Raw genomic sequence first — 25,000 nt, forward strand, 5'->3', positions numbered from 1 at the left:
ATTTTGAAGTATCACTTTTGCTTCTACAAATCAGCCTAATACCCCATTTAAGGCAATCAAAAGGTGCACTTGTGAAATTACTTTCAAATTTGTTTCAAAATTCTTATAATTTTACCTGTCTACTGGTTCGTTAAGTTTATAGAACAAGAAAGTGAAATTATTTCTTAATTTCACTTGTTACGGATTTATTCCACTAACATTGCTATGTAACAAAAGTGTTATTTTTTTCTCATCAAAATTTAGCTGTTTGGCATCAGTACGATGATACCATTTTCAGCCCTCCCAACTGGTTCCAAAGTATACGAAACTTACTCCCATCTTTCTTGAAAGGCATGGATGCTGCTGAAGGAAGAAAGATTGCCACTTGGGCAATGTTGCCTTCTTGGGAGGGGTTTGTAGTGGACGAAGGGTGTTCAAGTATAAATGCCTGGGCGGCAGTGGCCGTTATCCAAGATTTAGCTGGGTGCATGACAAAGTCAGTGGTGCAGGAACATCATCAGATTTCAAATGTTCCAGCATCCTACAATTTTAAAGACGTAAGTTATGATAATTCTTTTGCCCTTCATTACTTCTAAGTAGAACTGGTCGCTTTTCAGCCATCTCGGTTATAGACCCAACATGATTACCGCAGAACCACTTTTTCTTGTTTCCTTAATATCAAGTCTCTCTCTCGCACTGTGCTTGAAGTAATTGTTAACTTTTCCTTTGCTCTTCCTTGCAAAATAATTTTATCAAAACGGAAGCAAACTCGGCCCCCCAAAACAACATTCCCATTAATGTTATTTGCATGCAACTTCATACATTCATCCCGTTATACATTTCATGTATATGTGCATATTTAATAATCCTAGCAGTTGGAAGACTATACAGGATGTTAAGAAGCAGCCGACATCGGAAAAGAGATGACAGGGAAACAGTACAAGTAGACAAATTAGCATAGCACTACTTAAATCACAGTACCGTTCTTACAAAAATTTAGATCACTACAAAATATGCCTGATAATTGGTCAGGTACTCCTTTGGAAGGAAGGGACAGTCTCAGTGTTCACAGCATCTACTGGGAGACTATTCCACAACGAGAAATATCGGCAAAAAAAGAAAACTTGTATGCATTACCGTCGTTTTCATCTAAGCGTGGACACGTGACGGGGAAACATGTTCAAAGTGGCTGCATACGTGACAAGTTTGGCAGCCGTAAAGCAAACTTTTGCGAGTGATAGTTCGAAACTACTGCAATTTACTAGGAAATATGTTTTTCATCAACAAATATGGGCGCAACTTCAAAACTGGCGCTGCACTTCCTACCGATTTAAGAAATGAAGTAATCGATATGGCGGCTACACTTTAAGTAAATGAAATAAGTAGAAGGCTGCGTATCCCGGGTTCTACGTTCAACTACGTATACGTTTGTTAAACAATATCGCGAAACTGGAATATTCACCCATTTCCGAGAAAGCACATCAGAACACCAAGCAAGCTGTCGCTCGCTGATTCGATGTTGTTGGAGACAATTGACCTAAGTAAGGGATCTCAAGAAATAAAATCGGAATTGAGCAACTTTGGTAACCGCAGGGAGATATTAGGGAAGTGCGCTGGCGAAAGGTTCACTCGTGTTGTTCCTAGATTACTTGTCTGATAGAGATCCTTACACGATAAAGTTTTTCGGTGAAACAGGATTTCAATTGCCGGATAGCGGACACCGAGTCTACGGTTACTCTCCTGGGGGCGAACAGTGTTTTGATGTGCGACGCAATTTATCAACCGCAAACATAACTCTCGGCTTTTTTGCCGGTCTAGATCTTGATGGGGTGAAGTACGCAAATAAATACATACATACATAATTGACCGCTCTCCATAGGGTCTTTTCAGGGCCAATGAAGCACAATGAACGAAACAACAGAACACAACAACAACAACAACTGTTAAGAATCCCAAACGGCCGGAGGCAAACCAGTTGGCTATTTACAAGTGCAGCCGAGAAGTTGAACCAGGTTTACCAGAAACAAATTCAACGAGTGGTCAGAACGAGTCTTGAGCCTCAAGGCAAGCGACCTAACCACTGGGCCACACTGCTCAAGGTGCGTCAAAGCCTATTGAATTTTTGAGATTTTTTCTCTGAAGCGTCAGAAATGGTTGATCCACATACCATGAGACCAGTTTTGGAGAATGGAGATATTATTGTTGTAGACAACTTTGCTGCCCATCATGGTGATGCCGAAGTGGCTCTTCGCAGTTTTTTAAATGACGTGGGAATGGAACTTGTGTATTTACCAGCTTATTCCCCTGACTTTAACCCCGACGAAGAAGTATTTTCAAAGCTGAAATATCTCTTGAAATACCAATATCAAGATATCGTGTTTGAAAATTTGGAGTCTGCTGTTTGGCTTGCAGTCGGCAATCTAGAAGTGGCTGACATGCACGGATATTACCGACATGCTGGATATTTTTTTAATATTTTATTCGACTTAAGAAATTGTAACTTTGCTGTTCTACTTGTCCATGAGTTTTCCAAGATTTGTCTTTATGAAATATACAGAAAAAATTCTCGATTGTGCTGGATTTGCTTTAAGCAGCCTAAGGAAAGTATGAATCGTCACAAACGCAATCGGTAATACATAGACAGAAAAAGGGCAGTTACACAGTTTCCTATTTTTGGGTGGGAAATACAAGTAAGTGAAAGGGCTAGTCATGGTCTTGGTGTCTGTAATCCACAGTCTACTTATCACTTTAGTACAGCATTCATTCACAGGTACACAAGTCATGATCACCCATGGTATTTTGCTTTGTACTTTGTTGCAAATAAAGTTTATACAATCAAAATAACATGGGAAACATAATTGACCTGTTCACCAATTTTCAGTCACCTGATGGTAGGAGTGAACCGAAGTATATAAATAACCGAGGAAATGAACTTGAAACATGCTAAAACTGAACTTAAGTACTGAAGATTTGTAATCCTGTACACTACCGACTAAATCCTTTTTGCTTTCACAACCTTTTTGTGCTTTGGATTAACTAGAAGGGTCTAGAGCATAACAGTTGATTGATTTTACAGCTAAGTTGATAAAAACATTCATCCGATAAACAACTCAAAAATAGACACTAATTTCAATCTCTATATTGTAAGCCATTAATGATACTATTTAGTATTTAAATTTTGTCTTGGAAAGTTTGCTTATGATATGCAGGCGATAGTTTACCATACCAGTAAGGCGTTATACCCTTCAATGTTGGAAAGCTTACTAGAAATTTTGCTCTGCGTTCTGGAAGACGATGGTTCGCTTTCAAATGTCGCTGAAAATTCTCTTCTTGAATTAAGAGTACTTTTTCCTGGACTTTCCTCAAACTTGCTGTGAAATGAGAACGATTTCCCCCAGACTTCACTTCAGGAGTTTGTAGTTTAGTGACCATTTTTTGGATAAGCCGTCGATGAGCTTCTGGAACTTCCACCTCTAAGTTTTGGAAATCCTGCTCGCGCCAATAATTCATCGTCTCAAATCGTCACTCTTGACATGAATCAACTTTTGCGAAAAGCTGAAACATACTTTATCAGATCGCTATCCAGTCTTGCCGCCATTCTAGGAAAACGTCGAATGATTGAAGATGAAACTTGTCACGTTTGCAGCCAATTAGAACATGATTTGCCGTCACGTGTCCACGCATAGGTGAAAACGACAGTGGCAAGAATGTGCCTAACCTTGAGCACATGGTTAGAGCAACTGGCACGGAAAGCTAAGTTGTCAGATGTTGGGAATGTAAGTTCGGCGAAATTGTGTACAGCTTTGAACATCATAGTTCCAGCACTAATTAGATCGTTGTTGATCGAATTCCAATGCATTTAGATGCTGCTCTTCAAAGTCTAACAAGAGAGTTGTATGCTCGGGTTTTAACATAGTGGCTGCTTTTCGAAAAATCTCCGTATAGCAGGCCCAGTATTTTCATAGGCTTATTTTTTTTTGTCTTCTGACATCCTCTGATCCGGCCAGTTTCTTACATCCTGCCAGCAGGTGTTGTATTAGCTCTTTACTCTCCCCTCATAGTCGGCATTTGTCTTGGTCTATTAGTCCTCTTACTTTCTTCCACGGTCTCGTCTCAATCATCTGGACTTAAGCACTGGCAGATCTTATACCGTCATTTCTTGAAGGAGCGAGTCACGGGTCCTTCTAGCACATGACCTTCTCACATATCCAACACCTTCCAAGAATCCTTTCTGTGCCTAACAAAGGGTGTGTAATTTCCCAGTATACCATTGTCAAGTTTTTAATTTAAAATCTAATTTTCATTGTTGTTCTACATAAGTTCATTCCATATAGTTTTTGTTTTGCAGCGGTACTTGAATGACTATAGTAACACATATTAAGGTTCATTCAAATGAAGTGACGATCTTTGGTCTAGGAAATGAGATTATTAATTTGTTCAAATGTTGCTGCCATACATGCAAAGGGTATATTGTTCTCCTCATTTCGTTATTGTGCATTATTTCTTACCCTCATAGATTCTAAAGGCGTTTTTGAAAGGGAAGATTGATCATGATTCTTCACTTTCATTGGAACCTACGTACAAGAACTTCAACCGCTTAGTATCGGCAGTTGCAATTGCTTATGTCCTTTTTTCTCACAACATATTTCTTGATGGTGATGACTATCGTGGTCTGTTTTTGTCTCTCCGTCTCTTTCGACACCGTGAAGACAAAACCTGCCCAGCTCTTGACGTGCTTCTCAAACACTTCGACCCTGGAGTTTGGCAGTGAGTTGCAATTTTACTGTTCCTATGTACCGGCAGATGTGCAAACTAACATAGATCATTTGCCATGCAGTGTCAAGATAACATGAGACACAGGAAAAGTTTAAATTTAGTACAGGAATTGAACTTCTAAGAACTGAAAATCAAATACTCTCTTAAAAAATGGAAAATAAATAATAAATAGGATGCGGAAAACTGCATATCAATTCAATTCTATTTCAACGATATCTATAAGGATAACTATCTAGTTGAAACCTTTTGTCCTTGTTGTTTGGTTACGTAAGTGATTCGATGCCTTTTTCTTTTTTTTTTTGCTTGATCGTACAGGTTGCTGGGTGAGGCGATACAGGGCATTTGCAGATATGTTGCCAGAACCATGTATGATCTACACGACTGGTTTTTTGCAGTGCCGTTAGTTCACTTTCTCACTCAATCATCAAAACCATTTAGCAATGATGTGTTGCTCATGGAGGAACCTAAACCCAACGATGACACATGGTGGGGTGCTGTTGGATTTGACACAAAAACTCTGCGAGAGAAGCGTTTACCTGACAAGAGGTAGTTTCTAATTTAGTTAATACTTAAGTTTCAGCTTTCCTTTCGGAATTCATGATTTCTCAAGTCTTAAGGAATTATCAAAGGTCAAAGATAAGCCGAAAAATAAATTGCACTCGAAAATAATTTCATGGAAAAAGAGAAAAAACAAAAATATATTTATTCACTACTTGCAAAAAATAACATGATGCAGTTCATTTTGGGGGTTGTCGAGCACATGCCAGTTTTTCAGCAAATGAATTTGTCACATAAAATTTGGGCAATTTTGTCATATAGACTGGAAAATAAAAATTGTCACACAAAAATTGCCACAGAAAATGTGCTCGTGTGGATGCGGCTTTAATTTAGTTTGTTCCATCGTCATGTGAGCTTGTGTAGATAGAGAATACTTCATGGAAAGTGCGGGCGTGCGGTATTTACGCACGAATTGTTTACGTATCAGAAATCGAACGTGTGAGCGCAGCGAACGAGTGAGATTTCTGATACAAAAACAACTCGTACGTAAAAACTGTGCAAAGCACTTTACTTGTGATATGGTGTTCATTACATACACACTGAGATTTAAAGGAGGTTAACTATCAATGGAGTCATTTCAGTAGAGTTATGACTTAAGAGTTAGAGTTAACGACTTCCAAAATCCTGAATTCAAGATTTTGGACTACCAAAATCCTCCTGAATTCAAGATTTTGGAAGTCCAAAATCTTGAATTCCAAAATCTTGAATGCAGGATTTTGGCAGTCCATAATCCTGAATTCAGGATCTACGACATAACTCTATGAAAAAAACTCTAAGAATAGCTGTCCCCGATTTAAAGTCTTGTTTATCGTCTTTAATGGCAAACCAAGACAAAGCTCTTTTACACGACTTCAAGTCAAAAACTCATTCAAAGATTATAACATAGGCTTAAATTTGTGCCGGAAATTTGACATTAAAGCAAGCAAAGAATGTGAAAATATTATTTCAAATATATGCGATTTCCAAGGTAATTTTTGTGAAATAACTTGTTTGTTCAGACTGGGGCGGAATTGTTGGATCATTAGCCCCTCGACGATCCTACGTTTATGGAATGTTTGTGCTGAAGAGAGAACGCGCCAAGTGAAAAAATGTGATGGGTTTTTACGCAGGTGTTTTGCAGGTTCAGAGGTGTGAGCAGGATTTGAATGTTCCGCAATTCGCACTGCTAAGTTTCTCACAGTCTCGCCAATGTAATCAACACCACAAGAACAATCTCCTTTGTAAACAACTTTGGATCTGTGGGTGTTTTTGTCTTTGTTACAAAGGAGATTGTTCTTGTGGTATTGGTTACATTGGCGAGACTGAGAAACTTAGCAGTGCGAATTGCGGAACATTCAAATCCTGCTCACACCTCTGAACCTGCAAAACACCTGCGTAAAAAACCATCACATTTTTTCACTTGGCGCGTTCTCTCTGCACAAACATTCCATAAACGTAAGAATCGTCGAGGGGCTAATGATCCAACAATTCCGCCCCAGTGTGAACAAACAAGTTATTTCTTATGTTTCCAAACTTTTCCCAACGGGAATTACGTAAGATATATAGGCATGGATGCGTGCGGACGGTCATTTTTAACCCTGATGTTGGCAAACAGCCGAAAACGTTTGGTTTTAACATTTTAATTAACAAAATTTACATTTTAATTTAACAAAAATTACCTTGTAAATAGCATATATTTTACCTAAGCGAACATTATGGACAACATTATTTCAAATGTCCCTCAATACTTGAAACAAGGCACCTTAAACTTGAAGGCTCATAACCCTTACCGTCTTTACGTCTCTCAGAACAAATAAAGTCCGAAAGGTGCTTGTTTAATTCTGCGGCCTCTATGTTTTGCACTTCTTGACCGTCTTTTCGTTTCTCAAACGTTTCCAGCAGTTTCTCATCTCGTTTTGTTTTCTCTTTTGTGTTCTTGTTTTCGAGATTTTCCACATAATCCTCGACCGAAGCATCGTGATCAACAAACCTTTTCTCGTTCATGTTTTTGAGCTTCGACACTTGCGAAGGCTTAAAATTTCTCAAACAAGCGAAACACTGCCTGCTGAATGAAAATCATCTTGTTATGGCTCACACGTCAAAAAACATGATACGCGGCACCTGATTGGACGTATCGCTTTCCTCACATGTGGAAAAAGCGATACGCGCCATTTGATTGGCTGTTGGGTTCTTACCCCAGCTTGTGAACCGAATTTATTTTGCGCCTTTTCAGTGGGTAAATCTCAGTATGTATATAATAAATGTGGTTGCTTGTAATATTGGCTCCAATACAACACTTAAATTTGAGAAAAACTGAACACCAAAACCTGTCCATAATTTACCGATAGTAAATTAGTATTAATCTCGGATTTCTGAAGTGCGTTCGACAGTCGTGTAGCCTGTGTTTCCTTAGGGTTCCAAGCTAGAAAACTAAGCATGTGACAACAGATCGATACGCGTGCGAGAATCCACGCGAGGGTGCCCCTGCAAACAACAAAAGAATCTTCGGGGCGGCTGTTTTGGTGTCCCTTACCGAGAAAAATCCCGATTCCTTTTGACAAGACCACACAATCACCCATTCTGGACAAAATTAGGACGCGTTCTCCTTCGATCGAACGCAATTACCGTCCAATTCTTGGTTTGTATCCACGTGATGAGACGGCCATGTTGGTGTACAAAACAATAGAAAATGGCCTAATTTTGTCCAGAATGGGTGATTGTGGGGTCTTGTCAAAAGGAATCGGGATTTTTCTCGGTAAGGGAGCAGGGATGGCGCAGTGGTGAGAGCACTCGCGCCCACCAATGTGGCCGAGGTTCGATTCCTGGACCAGACGCCATAAGTGGGTTGACTTTGTGTTGGTTCTCTTCTCTGCTTCGAGGGGTTTTCTCCGGGTTCTCCAGTTTTCCCCGTCAGTAAAAACCAACATGCAGCTGATTCCAGCTGGCTGTAAGCTGCGCTCCAAGGTCACACATGGACCGTATAGCGGCTGCCAGAGGCGCCATTGTATGCTTTCGGTTCGACCTCGTTGAGCTGCGTCGTTGCTGTACTTTGCGACGGCGATGAGCAGCGACAATTATAGAGTCAAATTCCCAAAAGACGTTTTTCTGCATTGTTCTGTACACCAACGTCGCCTCTGTGACGTCAGACGCAAACCATCAGTTGCAGTCGTGCATGAAAAGTTCTTACTCTACTTTCAAGAATACTATACTACTCTTTGTTTGCCCTCCAAACTTTTGCATTAGCATTGTTTTTCTTTTCTCTTGGGACCATTGTAAGTCAAACCCTCAATTTGGCAATTCAAACCTTCAGTTCTTCAATTCACACATTTAAAATTCAAACTTTTAATTCGACAATTCAAATATTCAATTGAACTGAATGTTTAAATTGTTGAATTTCCAAACTGAAGGTTTGAATAGCTAAATTTAATGTCTGAAATGCCGAATACATGTATGAATTTTGACACTAAAAACGTAGCATACCATTAACACCTCTTACCAAGTTTCGCGCTACATTATGTCTCGACAGTAATTAAGAGCACACCACACTAAGATAGACAAATCAATTTTTCTCACTCTCCATTGTGCCTGAGGTTATTGGCTGCAGCCAAATATTTCAGTTTTCAAACTGAGTTACCAATCAACTCATTTTTGTATATTTGTCTATTTTTCAGTTGCCCCTCGACTTGGATAAACATGTTGTCTTCTCTGTTTGAACTGGACCCCCTCTTTAGAAGGACATTTCTTCTAGCCAATTCTTGTCCAGCCTTTGACAAAATCGCCTCCTCAAGACGATTTCCCCCAGTTGAAATATACGCAACCCTTGCCAAAATTATTTCTGAAAAGATCCCATCACTGGATAGTGAGGTACTTTGCTACTTTGCTTTTTGCGTTTTTGAGTACGTGATGATCCATGTATGAACTAACACGGGGGTCCAAAATAATCACATGCCTTGCAAAAAATGCAAAATGGTAGTAGAGACCCTCTTAGATCCAATTTGTACCATGCAACATTCCATCCGCTGGTGTATAATGCGATCTCATGTACTCAAAAACAGGCTAACAAGACCTTTGAATATCAAATGGTCTCTTTTTTATTATGAAAAATAAGGTGCAACATCTAGGGCACGTAGTTCCCGGTGTTGTGGTCTGTCTTCTGTTGTGTATCATGGTTGGGAGGGTAAAAAAAAAAGGAGCCACAGTAATTGGCGCAAGCTGTTGTGGCCCTCTGTCAGCTTGAATGGCAAAGTTAATAAATTAAATTAAATTATTTGACTTTCATGAGGAGACAAAAATGACAAGGCTGAGAAGAACGTATTGGACCACTCAGTTACAAATTATTGACTTTTGTATTTATTCATCTTTGGATGGAAATGGAATGTGTGTGCCCTCTCAAGGTCTACATAATTTTGTCATGTAGATTTTTCGAGTAAGTGAACATATTTGCCCTTTTAATGGTTTTTGCTGTCCTAATTCATCTTTACCGGCACACACTAAACAGCTTGCCCTTTTAATTTCTGTCATGATGGTCTATTTTTGTGTGACTTGATACCTATTTCTGTGTGGTATAGAGAGAGGGGGTTGCGACAGGCTTATTGGTTACAAGGCAAAATGTCAAGGCTGAGGTTCGGACCACAACCAACGGGTACGTTTCCTGGTAACTGTGTTTTTGATTAACCATTTTCGCGTTTCAAAACTGAAGGATTAGAAAGAAACACCTTGTCGACAATGTCTGAAGTGGAGAGTGATGTTACGTGGCCTTTAAACACGCATTGTCCTTTAGACTTACAACTAGCAGGGGTTTCAATAACTTCTGAAATAGCTGTCCATGATAGCCCATTGAAGGCGGCAGTTTGACAAGTTTATGATAGCATTTTTAGCGAAAATCAAGGCAAACAAGCCGGCGGTGTGAGGCAAAGCAGGCGGCGGTATACCGCCGGTAAACGGCTTCTATTGAAACCCCTGAACTAGGAATCGTTGTGTTGAAAACTCGAAAAGTCATCACCAGTGGCGTGTACCCCGTTGTCGAAAAAAGTGTTTTTTTAGTTGGTCAGCAATGTTAGAATGAATAGGGACAGGCTTCACGATTGCATAAATACTGAAAAAAGCCAAGGAATAATTATAATTGTGTTATGAAAAAAATAGGTTGGAACAGCGTCTCACATTCCTTATGTTATGCCATGGGTTCTTGGATTCTCAGTGCATGGTTTTGACCTGGTGGGAGACTTCATGGTGGTAATAAGCAACGGTCAAACAAACGACTCGTTAAGACGAGGCCACAACCTTCTTTGCATGCTGTATCCATTGTCTTTTAGAGGTTTTTTCAATTAAGCAGCCTTAACTGAAGTTCTTGCTCCTCTGGGATACAATAAATTTCATGCTTTGAACAGTTGGGAAAAATTGAAAAAATTGCAATAGATTCCTGAGAAGATTGGGCTTGTAGACCGAACTTTTGCCTCGAATGTGGGGAATGTGGGTTATAATTTGTTGGGCTGGTATGTCGTGGTGCCAATGCCAATCTAAAGATTTTGCAAGCAAGGTGGATCACAACTTGTTTCTTTGAAATTATTGCTGATTTTGATTCAGAATGAAAAATGAATTTATTTGAACATTAAGTTTTATCCAAAGAATATGGATCAAGCTTCACATGGAGACTCATCGAATGTAGTTTTCTGAGCGCCGCCATGTTAAGTGCTACTGCCGAGTTATGTATGAACTCCGGAAGTCCTACAATTTTGGACTGCAAATCCTGTGTCTCCAGAGCTCTTCGTTTTCTCGTGCGAAGGCCCCGCCGGCTAAGAGAAGCGATGGGATCTGGAAACGGGATTGATTAACGATTACCTTTTTTTCTGGTAGGGGTTCTTCCACTGATGGTCAAGTTACGTCAACCCAGGAAGCAATTCTGTGTGTTAAATCCTGCTTGTGCATTCTGAGGACGTTATCTTTATCTTGTAAATTTAATTTACTGCAAGAGTGCTTGCAAAGCATAGCGATGTGGGTTGCTATATTGGAGGAGATAGTTGAACCTGAGCGAGATGATGGGAACACATTTAAAGAAATGGAAAATGTAGTGGTAGAAACTTTTGACGCTGTAAAGAAGTGGCTGAAGAAGTCATTACTGAGCTCAATTCCGTGTTACACCATAGATAATACGGACAAAGAGCTAAAGGTATGCTGTTACTGATCTGTTAAACACAGATTTGCCCATGTAAAATTGGGGACTATCTGGATAATCAGGCTTCTAATAGCACTTTGGTGTCGTGACAAGAATGGAAAGTGGTATAGAGAGAAGATATATCAGTACGTGAAATCTAAGTGAAGTATTTTAAAGCAAATACCGAACTAAGATTCAACGTGCAGGTGGTAGTTACTGTTCTCTCAATCTCAGCTTTTCCATTTTGCGTGGTTTGCAGACAGGCGCTTCTTTCGGGGAAAATCCGACAAGTGGTGCGTGTTCGGCAAAGCGAGAGCATTGGTCAAGCAGGCCCATGCTTTGATACATTATCTTACATTTTTCTTTCTATTTGTTTGTATGCATGTATTTTTGTAAAATCCATTCTCTTGTACTTAGTTAGTCTTTCTTACGCTGGAAACCTCGGCTTTTCAATCTGCCTGCAATGGGCAGTCTACTCTGATATACACATTTGCAGCTACCAAAATGCATTAAACTCTAATCAGTTAAGTCTGTTCTAATAAAAGTGCTCCACGGCCAACGTTTGCAAAAGCGTAATCCTTCCTTGTACTCGTACGTGTTCATTGCCGTGACTTTAACATCGTCAGTTCCCACAGCCTGCTCCCTCTGACCTTGTAGCTCAGTCGATAGAGCAGGGGTGATCTAACCCGAAGGTCGTGGGTTCAATTCCCACCCTGGTCAGAGATTTTATCTGTCCTTGTGTGGGCCCATTTCCATCAGTAGGGCTAACGCTCACATGGTTTATAGATACTTAGCACTTCACATTACACTCTAATCAGTTAAGGCGCTAATAGCTTGCTAAAGATATTATAGGGAGTCTAAGAAACTACAATTGCTACTGCAACGACAATGCAGGAAACATTTAAATTGGTTAAAAAGGCAAAATGATCTTGCGACAATGTGTGGCACGCATTTTAGTATATTTTTGTGTTTTCAAAAGGATATCTGAGCGCTAGTTGAAAAATAAAATCATCAAAGGATAATTACTTTCCTAATTATTTCGGGAGGTGTGCACAGTATTTGGTGTACAGAAGAATGAAATTATTAAAGTGCCTATGAAGTAAAAAATATCTGCCAAACGATGAAGAATGCTGTCTACTATTTTGGAATACCTTCTTTCTCTTTCAAGATGTTCACGTTTTGTTCAAACTGTATCTCGGATTTTGAACCGATAAGTACAGGTAGATGGTTAGACGTGAAACGCATGTGCTGCCAATAATGCCGTACATCTCTGTATAGGCTTACCGAGGGTGAACATATCTTATCACAACAATAAACGACAAAATCAATTGTGCAAATACGGTTGCCTTGGCAACAGAATAGAGGGTGTCATTTTGTGCCTTACCTGACGTAGGTTACTGCTGCCAAGTCTGAACAACACCCATCCTATATTTTCGGAGATATTTTCAATTTAATTTATTACAGTCATTTGTACAGTTTGTGACGTCATCAATTTTTGAACAAAAACTTGAATATCTCTGGAATAGACCTAATCGGCTAACTCAATGTTGTACCCAATTCAAACCCTTTGGGAATAAAACGTTTTGTTCCGGGTATTTCCATATCATTTAAATATGAATACTACATTATCATGCAAATACAATACACAAAGAATCTTAGTCCCGGGAGATTTGAATTGGGTACAACATTGAGTTAGCCGATTAGGTCTATGAGAGAAGATATTCCAAAATAGAAAACGCCATTCTTCATCATTTTCACAGTTCTTCAAAGTAAGCAAAATGTATTTTTTACTTCATAGGGACTTAAAGTTTGCATGTAACTAGAAAGGTTCTGTTACTTCTTTTTCTTCTTTGATGAAAATTACTCAGTCAATTCGAGAGAACGAGAAGGAGGTGCCATTATCTCCACTGAACCATTTTATCATTTCCAAAATAAATAATTTTGTCCATGAGCAGTTTCACTTGTCACTTAAACAAGGAATGAGCGTTATCTGTTAGCAGGGTGTTGTCTTCTATACCCTTATGTTTGTCCGCAAAACTGCAAATTAATCAGGTTTGAGGAAATTTTGGATAAAAGCTGCAACATATGTTCGGAGAGTAAAGAAATTCAACCTTTCCTTCTCAAGAAGATGCAGCGTTCGAGTATTGCTGAAGCAATTTGCATATAAATATAATTTCTGGTGATCACATAGTATTATGAAATTTAGGTCGCTGTGTGTTTCTTGAACAGGTAAAGAGTTGTAAACATAAGCGAAACATAATTCCCTTTTTCATTCGCTAGAGTTCTGGAATCCATGCCAGTCTCAATGATTTAACCATAACCTCTACACTGGGCACATGTAAACATTCCTTATCTTGTCTAATAACGTTACTTTGCACTTAATTTTGTAGTTTCTCTTAATAATAAATGATAGAGTTAACAGCTTGAGTGTAGTTATTAGTGATATTAAGGGTGGAGATAGTATGTACCGCCTGATGTGAAGAAATCCGGATTCAGGAGTCCAGCAAATGTGAGGCTTTGGAATCCTGAATCCAGAGCGTGGAATCCGGAAACAAATGTATGGAATGCAGAATCGACGGATTTCGATGGAATCCAGGATCCATTTCCGTGGAACCCTTGAGTTTCGGAGATTGAGATCTGGAATCCACGACTCAGAATCCGGGATCAACTATTCGGGGATCGGGAATCAACGGGCTGGCATCTGGAATCCGAGGGCCACCTGGACTCCATTACATAGGGCGATATGTACCTCCTGGCAGATTCTGAGGCTTTGAGCTGTGAGATATCTTCCAAATAGAGTAAGACTGGCTGTCACACATGTCAAGAGTTGTGTCTAACTTTTTCGCGTTAATCTTAAAATTATCGATGTGACATCGACGCTCATCATAACGAACTTTCTCAGAAGAAGAAATGGTTTCTCCAGGTCCAAGCAACAAGGCTTGCTGGCCCTTCCAACCGAACTATAATTAATGACAATAAAATCCAGTGTTAAATAACTCAACGGTTTTTTTTAAAACGGAATTCAATAGAGTCCAAGGCTCTGCAAAATCCAGTTGCCAGGGTATTATTGGAATATTTGGAGTACGGTTTTGTCCGATAATAAAATCTGTTTGATCATTGTCGATTAGAAGGGTGAGCACCTTTTTTGAGGCAATTATATGGTCCAAATGTACCAACGTAATCGAAGGCCAATTTGAAACTGTTCAGGGATCCGAATCTGCTTCTGGGATAAGGGTAATTACCCATCTCCTTTGAGAAATTGAGTCATTCTTTTGGCCCCCCCGTAAATGCAGTGTTCTTAAGCTTTCTATGTGCGCCTTAAGAGTTCTTTCTTGAAGCTAAAGGATTTGAAGGAGAGCTCGGAAAGATTTTTTTGCAAGTCTACTTGCAGGCTAATTTAAGTTGATTTGCGTCTCTTATTAACAATCTCTTTCCTCAGATTTGGACAAATCTGTGGTGTGTTGAATGGGGGAATAAGAGTTGTAACGAGATTTGGAGTAATCGCTTGACAGAGTCATTCAAACTGCGTTTGGAAGAGGTCAGTGTTAAGCTGTTCTTTGGGGTCTTTCTGCGGGTATCGGAAAGCATTGTGTTTTTGGTCACTTGGGATTAGTCTTTATTTGGAGTTGCTTTGTTTTTTGTCTTTTGTTTCTTTTGTTTTACGTAATTTCTGCTCTCGTACTTGCCGAAGCTGGCGTTTTTTTAAGCGATTTTTTTTCTTTTTTGTTATTTTGTTTGGTGTTGAAAAGTATTTGCCCGGATATTTTTCTCTTTAGCGAGACTGCAATGATTTGGTCGAAGTTTTCACCAAAGCTAATATGGCTGCTCAAGACAGCTGTGTCCGCAACCTAGTTTCTGACGTTACATTCAAGAAAGTTGACAACCTTTTGCAGGTAACCTACACCTGTGCTTCATCATTCTGTTTTTAAGAAGGGTTATGTCAGTTGCGTTTTTTCTTAAAGTTTGCTTCTGTATGCCTTCATCCAGTGTACAAATGTATGTACCAATACTCTTATCCTACTCACTGTCAAACCCAAAATATCCTACACCAAAAATATTCTTTGGCTTTGTTGTAGTAGATTATGCAAAGATAGACACAACAGATTTTACCTTGCATCCACCTCAGCAAAGTCTAAAAGAAACAGTTGAAACGGTCAGTAAACAAGAAAAAAGAAACAACGATCATATTCAATACCTTGCTACAGGCATTTCCTTCACCTTAATTTAAGTGGGCACATTTTTCAGTTTTGGAAGACAATCTCCAGAGAGATTGAAATTATACACAACCTTCGTCATTATTGTGCCAGAATATTCTAATTTAGTTATGGTAGTCTTATTAACTCTATGTAACCTATGTTGCGAAATTTGGGGCAGAACGTACCATTCAACCACTTCTGTATAATTTAATTGTGGGTGAATCGAAAGCTATTTTCTTGTTATAATGATCAGTTTGTTTTTTGATCTCTCAACTGCTTAATTCCAGTCCTCCTCGTAAAGGCTTTTTTATTTCTAGAGGGGAAATGAGAATGAAAACCTGTTCAAGAACCTCTCGGAGCACGGACTTCAATCTCCCCAAGCATCTAAATGTGGGGATCTCCTCACCCTGATGCTGACAAAGTGTTGGCCCAAATCACAAGGAGGCATCCCATGTTCTTCAGTGGCAATTTTCAAGCACGTTCTTGAATGGAGGCTTTGGCTCTGTTTTTTCGAAAGATTTGGTATGATTTTTAATTTGTAAACACTTAAGTTGCTTACTTTTCCTGGTTAGTGGGAAGTAATGGGTTGTTGGCGAGCTCTGTGATTAGGGCCTCGGATGTGCATGCATATGAACGTGTATTGTGTGGAAATCACGCTCAGACTGTAAGTTGTCAAAAAGATATCTCCTTTCAGTTTTTTGTGATCATGAGAAAGACTCCTTTGAATAAACGTGCCTTCAAGCTTCCTGCTTTAATAATTATTTTCTTCCCTGGCTTTCCCATCCAGTTTTTTTCGCGTTGGGCATAAGGATTAAAATAGGAAAATGAAGTATTTTTGTTGTACAGCTTACTACGAGAAAACGATACTAGAAGACAGTTCAACATTTGTCTATTTATAATTTGCCATCATTTTGCTTTTCCAGGACCCGAATCGGATTATCGCAAAGTTCTAAAGGAAGATGGTCAAGAGATTCTGTTGTTAGCTCAGTCGTCTCTTGAGGCTGCAGTAGGATATTTGAAGGATGGTTCCATAGAAGTGCGAATGTTGGCTATCATCCGCGAAAATTCTGAGCGATTTCTAATCCTTTGTAAGCTAATCAGTAAAGATAAAGATGAACATTTGGTTTTGGAAAAACTGCTGGATCAACGTTGTAAAGAGCTATGTGCTTTTCAGGATGAACAAGCTAAAGTTTCTTTCTTTATCAGGATGTCTTCTTCAATCAAACAAGGTAAACGAAACAGGCATTTCTTCACTGTAAAACCGGAGAGTGAGAGTTTCATTAGAAGTTGATTTTCAACAAATGTGTGATGACAGTAGTATACTAAGTGGGGGTTCTGCGGCGGGTGGATCAGTGGATCATGTGGATCGAGTGATTCGATCCACATCCCCCGCCCCTAATCCTTAACCCCAAAGCCTAACGAACAAGTTAGCCCCAACCCTTCCCAAAAACGGGTTAAAAAGCTATTTTTCAAGTTGTCGCCTCTCTTCTCACATGATGTTACTGCCTTAGAGTAGTCGAAAACGCAATAACGCTTTTGTTTTCTATGAGACGTCACTTGAATATTTAATAACTTGAACGGGACTGATATACTTGATTGCGCACTTACTAAGAGTCCTTATTGTTTTCAATGGGAATCTAATGAATTAATAACTTGAACGGGATCGTCACAATTGATTGCACATATACAAACAGCACAATGAGCTATGTCCACACGCCTGAACATGCCCAATTGGCGTCCCAATGACAACTATTTTCAGCCAGTTAAATTAGTAATCATACCAAGATAAATTGACAGCCAGGAAACATTCGTTCATTTCAACGCGAGTGCTAGAAGAGTGTGGATCAAAGAGGAACTCTTCCTTCTTAAAATGGCTATCATCTGTGAAATTTGTGAGAAAGAGTTCACCCAGATGACAAACATAACGCGGCACAAGAAGACGATTCATGGCGACTGTTCTTTTACTTGTGAACGGTGTGGCGATGCCTTTAATCGAAAAGATGCATTAAAGCGCCACATGAAGAAACATTCTCAAGAGAGAATTCACCAATGTCATTCTTGTTTTCGCAAGTTCTATCGCCATGATAAGTGTTTGGAACACCAGAAGGTATGCGAGTTAGAGAAGTTTGAGGAACGCCGAGACGGCGGCAAGCGAAAATATCCCGAAGGAGAAGAAAATGGAGAGCACAGAGCAAACCAATCGAGATGGGATGACGCAATGGTCAATACGACTACAGAGGGAAATGATGTACACTCGGGCGAAGATACTGGTTGTTCTGAGAATCCTTGCGCTTTGACGTCCGCAATAAAAGACTCCCTGAAAACTTCAATGTGAAGCCTCGAATTCAATAGAAACACAACTTCAGGGTGTAATTACACGGTAAGTAAAAGTCAATGGTCAATCGCCTAAGCCAAAAAACTAAAAACGAAGAGAGGGCTCAAGTGGTTCGTGAGTGTTCAAGTTAAGTTAATCAAACCGAAAGCAGATGGCTCTGACGAGATCACAGAACCTCATTTTCGCAGTTTTTGCATGACAACCGTGAACGACCATGAAGTTGAAAAACAGCTCGACGAAGCAAGCCAGAAGATTTTAAGTGCTTTCTCAACGTATCAGAAGGAAGGAAGTGGTTGGACACTATCAGTGAAATCCTGCACCTCGATTTGAACGTAGCTCAGTACAAACCATTGAAAGGTTGTAATTATTTGCCTTTTCCAGATTCGAAATAAGCTTTTCTAAAGACGCATTCATAAATTGAAGCGAGTCTAGAAAATCCAAGTTGCCAATCAAGAAGGAAATGTACTTTTCCATATTGTTTAGAATGCAGTTGATGGTCTTGTTCTTCAACTTTCCCGTGCCTTGCATAGTGAGGTGGGAGTCAGCCTCTGAGATTATGAAGAATGACCGGAATTCGACCCGCGAATTGAAAATTCAAATTGCAAGCATTATGGGCGGTCCCTCGGAATTCACCAGTGAGGTGACAGTGATCTCGAACCCGATCAGCACCAAGCTCTTCTCTACAAATATGACAATGAGTGGCTTGTTGAAATTCTTGCTCTTCGGAAGGGGTTAATTGCATCGGCACAATCTCTTTCATGAGAGTGTGAATTATTTCTTCTTCTTTAGGAATTTATCCACTGAATCTTGTCCGCGATAGAGTACAGGAGGTTTACAGTATTTTGGTCTTTTGGAAACAATTACGTAGGAAAAACCACATGCTTGATGTTTCTGCAATTTCGCGGTCGAGGATTGGCTAGGATCTGGTGAGGCGGACTGAATCTTGGTGGTCAGGCTCTTGAAATCAGCGTAAATAACAACAAAGGGAACTCGTAGCTTTTTTGGGAAATCCTTAAACTAGAGAAACATGTTATCCTCATTGGGGAGCTCTATTCTCTGAGGTCCACGCTGACTAGCTACACAGTGGCTTGTGGTCTTCAAGTAGCTGTTCCCGCACAAAGTCGTGAAGACAATAAGGGCAGTAATACATTTGAGCTTTGTGCCTTGTTTGACTGGAAAGAAGTCGCTTGAGATTTTTGATGAGGCAGTAATGACGTTTCTCCCCTTTGGAAAACAACAGCAAGTTGACTTGCGCGGGAAACTCGCGTTCTTTGGTGAGATACACTGGGAACAAATCTCCTTCTTCAAATCCAAACACGTTGACGGTAATCTTGTTCTGCTTCTCAAGCTTTGGGATCTTGCTGACAGTTACAGAATACTCAATACCATCCCAGTTGAATTCATCCACATAGGGTCTGTAATGATGAATTCGCTCTGGGTTAGCTTTGCGTGGGACGGGATGTAAAGCCGCCAAGACGCTCCACATGAAGCACTTGTTATCCTCGTTTTCAACGGTAATGATGGCTTTCATATCCTTTTATTTCTTGGGTAAAGGCAAATAACTAGAACCTTTCATTTGTTTGTACTGAGCTACGTTCAAATCGAGGTGCAGGATTTCACTGATAGTGTCCAACCACTTCCTTCCTTCTGATACGCTGAGAAAGGACTTAAAAATCTTCTGGCTTGCTTCGTCCACCTGTTTTTCAACTTCATGGTCGTTCACGGTTGTCATGCAAAAACTGCGAAAATGAGGTCCTGTGATGTCGTCAGAACCATCTGCTTTCGGTTTGATTAACTTAACTTGATCACTCACGAACCACTTGAGCCCTCTCTTCGTTTTTAGTTTTTTGGCTTAGGCGATTGACCATTGACTTTTACTTACCGTGTAATAACACCCTGAAGTTGTGTTTCTATTGAATTCGAGGCTTCACATTGAAGTTTTCAGGGAATCTTTTATTGCGGACGTCAAAGCGCAAGGATTCTCAGAACAACCAGTATCTTCGCCCGAGTGTACATCATTTCCCTCTGTAGTCGTATTGACCGTTGCGTCATCCCATCTCGATTGTTTTGCTCTGTGCTCTCCATTTTCTTCTCCTTCGGGATATTTTCGCTTGCCGCCGTCTCGGCGTTCCTCAAACTTCTCTAACTCGCATACCTTCTGGTGTTCCAAACACTTATCATGGCGATAGAACTTGCGAGAGCAAGAATGACATTGGTGAATTCTCTCTTGAGAATGTTTCTTCATGTGGCGCTTCAATGCATCTTTTCGATTAAAGACATCGCCACACCGTTCACAAGTAAAAGAACAGTCGCCATGAATCGTCTTCTTGTGCCGCGTTATGTTTGTCATCTGGGTGAACTCTTTCTCACAAATTTCACAGATGATAGCCATGATAGGAAGAGTTCCTCTTTGATCCACACTTTTCTAGCACTCGCGTTGAAATGAACGAATGTTTCCTGGCTGTCAATTTATCTTGGTATGATTACTAATTTAACTGGCTGAAAATAGTTGTCATCGGGACGCCAATTGGGCATGTTCAGGCGTGTGGACATAGCTCATTGTGCTGTTTGTATATGTGCAATCAATTTTGACGATCCCGTTCAAGTTATTAATTCATTAGATTCCCATTGAAAACAATAAGGACTCTTAGTAAGTGCGCAATCAAGTATATCAGTCCCGTTCAAGTTATTAAATATTCAAGTGACGTCTCATAGAAAACAAAAGCGTTATTGCGTTTTCGACTACTCTAAGGCAGTAACATCATGTGAGAAGAGAGGCGAAAACTTGAAAAATAGCTTTTTAACCCGTTTTTGGGAAGGTTTAGGGCTAACTTGTTCGTTAGGGTTTGGGGTGAAGGGTTAGGGGCGAGGGCTGTGGATCGAATCGCTCGATCCACATGATCCACTGATCCACCCGCCGCAGAACCCCCACTTAGTATACTACCGATGACCATTTGATTTATGCCAGGAAGTGAGGTTGTTGTTGTTGGTGTTGCTGTTGTTGTTACAATTTTTTTCAGAAAAAGGTAAAAAACGAAGAGAAAATGAGAATTCTCTCATTTTATTTTGCTCAATCAACCACGTTAATGCACCCAAAGTTCATTTACACCGTAAAACTACGAAGAATCACAGTCATTTAGAGTCGCGGTTGGTATTCGGTTATTGCAGGGGAAACAAGATTTTTCCCAGGCTGTTGATTTGTTTGTTTTATTTTCTTTTAGTGGATCTGGAGCAACTTTCAGTAAAGTGTGGGACTGATGCGTCATGTCTGCCGATCAAAGATCTTGTCAGGTCAACAGTCGTAGAGGACAAGGTAGTTCCTGCTGTAACATTTTTTGGCCTTTCTCCTCGGGCGAAACAGATGATTTCATCTTTTAGCAAGTTAACTGACAGTACGCTGCTGCGACAATTTTGGAAAGAAAACGGTGAAAAAGCAATGAAGTTGACACCAGAGAGACGAGGACGCCTCAGTGTTGACGATGTTGAGGAGTTAGTTTGGACGCCATCGTTTAAACAGCTACTGTCTTTGCAGGAGCTTTTTTTGACGGGTTCAATTACATTTGAAGAGGTTGATAAGTTCTTGATGGTTTTCACGAGAAATGAAGAGATCGCTGCGGAAATCAATCTTATTACCTCCCAAAATTTTCTTCAAACTGAGTCCACAAGAGCTTTAATCCACAAGCGCATCGAGCAGATTCACCAGTACCGAAAATTACAGAACTGTATTGATGCAGCAAAAAGTGTTCTGGAATTCAAGGAATGTCTTAATCTGAAAGGGGATTTCCAACTGGTAGAGGATCTCAACAATCAGGTTTGTTTGTTCTTTGAATAATTTTTTTAATGAAACAATATTCGCGACATTAATCCCAAGAGCTCCACCGGGTCATCTTGGGAGCGCATGTAAATCATAGATACAGCAGTATTTCACGGCCCTTAGGGTGAAAAAAATACACTAGATTCAGTAATGATTAACAAATCGATTTGCCTTTTACCACAATATTCAACGTCAAAGGAAATGTTTATTTCAGAGAGTGACCAGGAGCATGACACAAAGAAAGAGCAAACTTTATCTATAATTTTCTCGCAATCTGATTGGTTTATTTCCCAAAATGAGTATTTCTGATTCGCTAATACAATTGCATGACACGTTGACATGAGCTTGACACAAGCATCATTGTCTGCACTCTTATCAACAACGGCAAATTAGCCAATCAGATTGCGAAATTACAAGCAATTCTCGGTTTTCACGTGACGTCACGGCCGCCATGTTTGTGTCCCTAAACAAAGAAACGGCGGCCATATTTGTGTCCCCACCCAATCCTCCGGGAATTGAACTCTACCATTGTGCAAACGATTTCTTTTCTTTTCGTTGAAAAACATGGCTCCTGATCACGTACGTGAAAACCAACAGTTGAAGTAAAAATTACACAGACTCAATACACATGAGATGATTCGTAAAAGTTCTAACAGTTGTAAAGATTTCTGCATTATCAACAAAATTGATTGGAAGGCACCGTGAAGTAAAATCTGTACTTTTTTGGCAATATTTGCACGTAAACAGATGGTACCAGCAAGACCTTCGACAGAGGTAAGTAATACAGAGCGGTGAGCAGTGAAACTGGGACAAATAAGTAAGTGATGCAAAACGTCTTGTTTAGGCAACAGCAGGTACAAGAGGGCGACTGACAGCAATTTATCAAAAACAAATATCACTTTAAGGCACACTGTCCTAGTCGAGTCTTGCATGTACAATCAAGAAGTACCTATCACCTAAATAACAGGGCTTATTAACAGGTGGCACGTAGAAGTCTCACATAACATTGCACTGTGAAAGGATGTACATGTAACAGTCGGACTATCATTATTCGGTTAATTAGGTGGTCTCGATCACTCTGCATAAAATCGATGTCGTCAGTGTTTCTTGGCCCTTTGCTAAGACGAATTGAAAACTTGCTTGACCTTGTGCTTACTACTGAAAGAACTTACTAGAACATTAAAGGAAAAATATGGGTCCTAAAGAAAGGTCTTTGCCCACCGTGGATGCTTGACTGCAATAAAAACACTTAAACTAAGAACGTGGATAAATGCCAAGCTCACGTATTGTTTTTGTATCTCAAGTAGAACATCTGACAGATCTTACCGTCCTTGTAGGTTTGATTCCTGTCCGGCTTTCTGAATTCCTTTTCAGTTGTCCCGTTGCCAAGCAGCTAGCATATCACCGTTTTCATGGGTACATTACGCCATCATCATTTATGGTGGTATGATGGCTAGTTCTTGGTTTTCCCTATTGCACCAGCGGGTAATCGAGAAACGAGTTTCTCTGTTGGAAACGATTTATATGATTCTAGAAATGTTATTTTTGTTGTGGCACTGTAGATGAACACAGAATTTAAACGGAGGCCTCTGAAAAGCATTAATCCAGCTTTACAGAGAGCTGGCGAGTCATTATCCAGCATAACCTACCATCGAAGGAGATGTCTTAATGCTGTTGCTCGATGCCAAACGTTTATTTCTTGGTTAAGAAAAACTGTTAAAGGTAATAAATGTGGTACTTATTATTTCTTTTACACTTATTTTTTCGCAGATCTCATGTAAATAGTTAGCAGTATGTAACTCTTTGACCTACTGGGTTGGCTGAATTACTGATGACCGATCAACTGATCCAACAACTAATTAAGTTGTCGTAGAAATTTGAAAATCCAATTATTAGATTGATGTCACTTAATAACAAAAACTTGCCAGCATCTCTAGAAAAGTGATGGAAGAATACCAGTGACTGGCAAGGAATGTCCAAGGAATTGATTTCAAGAGATAAACGAGATCTCCTACGATGTACAGAAAGCCTGCCCTCAAATTTAATCATAGCAAGGTCAGAAATAAACAGTGCAAAAAAAATTAGCCAATGTCAAAAATACCATAGTACTCTTTGTTTTTCCCTCCAAAATTTTGCAGAAGCATTGTTTTTAGTTTCTCTTGGGAATTATAATGATCCCAAGAGAAAATTGGAAACAATGCTTATGCAAAATGAAAGGACAAACAAAAAGTGTTATGGTATTTTTTATATTGGCTAATTCTAAGCGATCCTTTGTTCTTGTTCCCTGTCATTCAACACTAATTCTCAGTCTTGTTTGTGTTGACACAATCCTTGATGTTTTGCCCCTCAAATTATAACTTTTCAGCATGCCCATCGTGTTTCATGCCACTGTACAGAACATGATAAGGCAGACATTTTCCTCCATTAGGAATAATAACTATTAAGGATAAGCATGGTACAGGGAGTGGAGATGTGTGGTGCAGGACGCCAACTAGACAAATATGTAAATGTAGAAAAATCCGTTTGAACAGTGGCGAATCCAGACCTGTAGGTAAGGGGAGGGGGGGCGCTCTCAAAACTTTATTTTTGCCCTTTCACGGTTTTGGTGTTTTAGTCTTTTTAAGACAACTTTGTTATGACCAAAGACCAAAAATTTCGGCTTTTGTTCCCTGGATCCGCCACTGGATCCCCAACTGATGTAGTGAGGTTTACTTTTTGACTATAAAGACCTGAAGTACATAGATTCGTGAGGTCACGAAAGAAGTGAACACCAAAAAAGTAACGTGTGAATTCACTGACGCCATAACTGAAGCTGTAATCGTCAAATAGTATCAATAGTTTTCTTCCCTTAGGGCCTCAAGAACTTAAAGTGCTTGTGGATTTGGCAATCATCTCAGCTGGAGAAACAGACACGGAAACTGCAAGAATCACATGCTTACATACCAGCTGTCTAGGATTCGCTCCACTCATTTTTGATGTGAAACCTTCTTTTGGCTTCAATACACTGATGAAGACGTGCAAGCCTGTATGGGATGCTGTGGAGTCAGATCCCAAACTCCCTGACAAATTGGTATATTTGAATTATCTTTAGCAAGAACGTTTATGCTTGTTTGTGTACACCAGTTAGGAGACGTTTTGGCTTGATCCCAGTTTCTTCATCCCTAATATGGGAAAACGTCTTCACTGCCACATTTTTCTTTGGTCTGGTATAC

The 25,000-nt window shown here is 39.8% G+C and overlaps 1 protein-coding gene across 2 annotated transcripts in view; it reads left to right on the forward strand.

Moving 5' to 3' along the window:
• LOC137992947 (E3 ubiquitin-protein ligase rnf213-alpha-like) overlaps positions 1-25,000 on the forward strand; it is a 169,681-nt gene that overhangs the window by 58,981 nt on the left and 85,700 nt on the right. For both annotated transcript variants that reach the window (XM_068838545.1, XM_068838544.1), the window contains exons 13-25: positions 244-536; positions 4,496-4,746; positions 5,071-5,301; positions 8,964-9,156; positions 9,861-9,934; positions 11,146-11,458; positions 14,883-14,981; positions 15,220-15,336; positions 15,957-16,161; positions 16,563-16,868; positions 21,196-21,785; positions 23,351-23,510; positions 24,641-24,858. In XM_068838545.1, coding sequence (XP_068694646.1) covers positions 244-536; positions 4,496-4,746; positions 5,071-5,301; positions 8,964-9,156; positions 9,861-9,934; positions 11,146-11,458; positions 14,883-14,981; positions 15,220-15,336; positions 15,957-16,161; positions 16,563-16,868; positions 21,196-21,785; positions 23,351-23,510; positions 24,641-24,858 — 3,050 coding nt within the window. The remainder of the gene's footprint in view (positions 1-243; positions 537-4,495; positions 4,747-5,070; positions 5,302-8,963; positions 9,157-9,860; positions 9,935-11,145; positions 11,459-14,882; positions 14,982-15,219; positions 15,337-15,956; positions 16,162-16,562; positions 16,869-21,195; positions 21,786-23,350; positions 23,511-24,640; positions 24,859-25,000) is intronic.

This window comes from Montipora foliosa, chromosome 2 (assembly GCF_036669935.1).
Source record: "Montipora foliosa isolate CH-2021 chromosome 2, ASM3666993v2, whole genome shotgun sequence".
NCBI lineage: Eukaryota > Metazoa > Cnidaria > Anthozoa > Scleractinia > Acroporidae > Montipora > Montipora foliosa.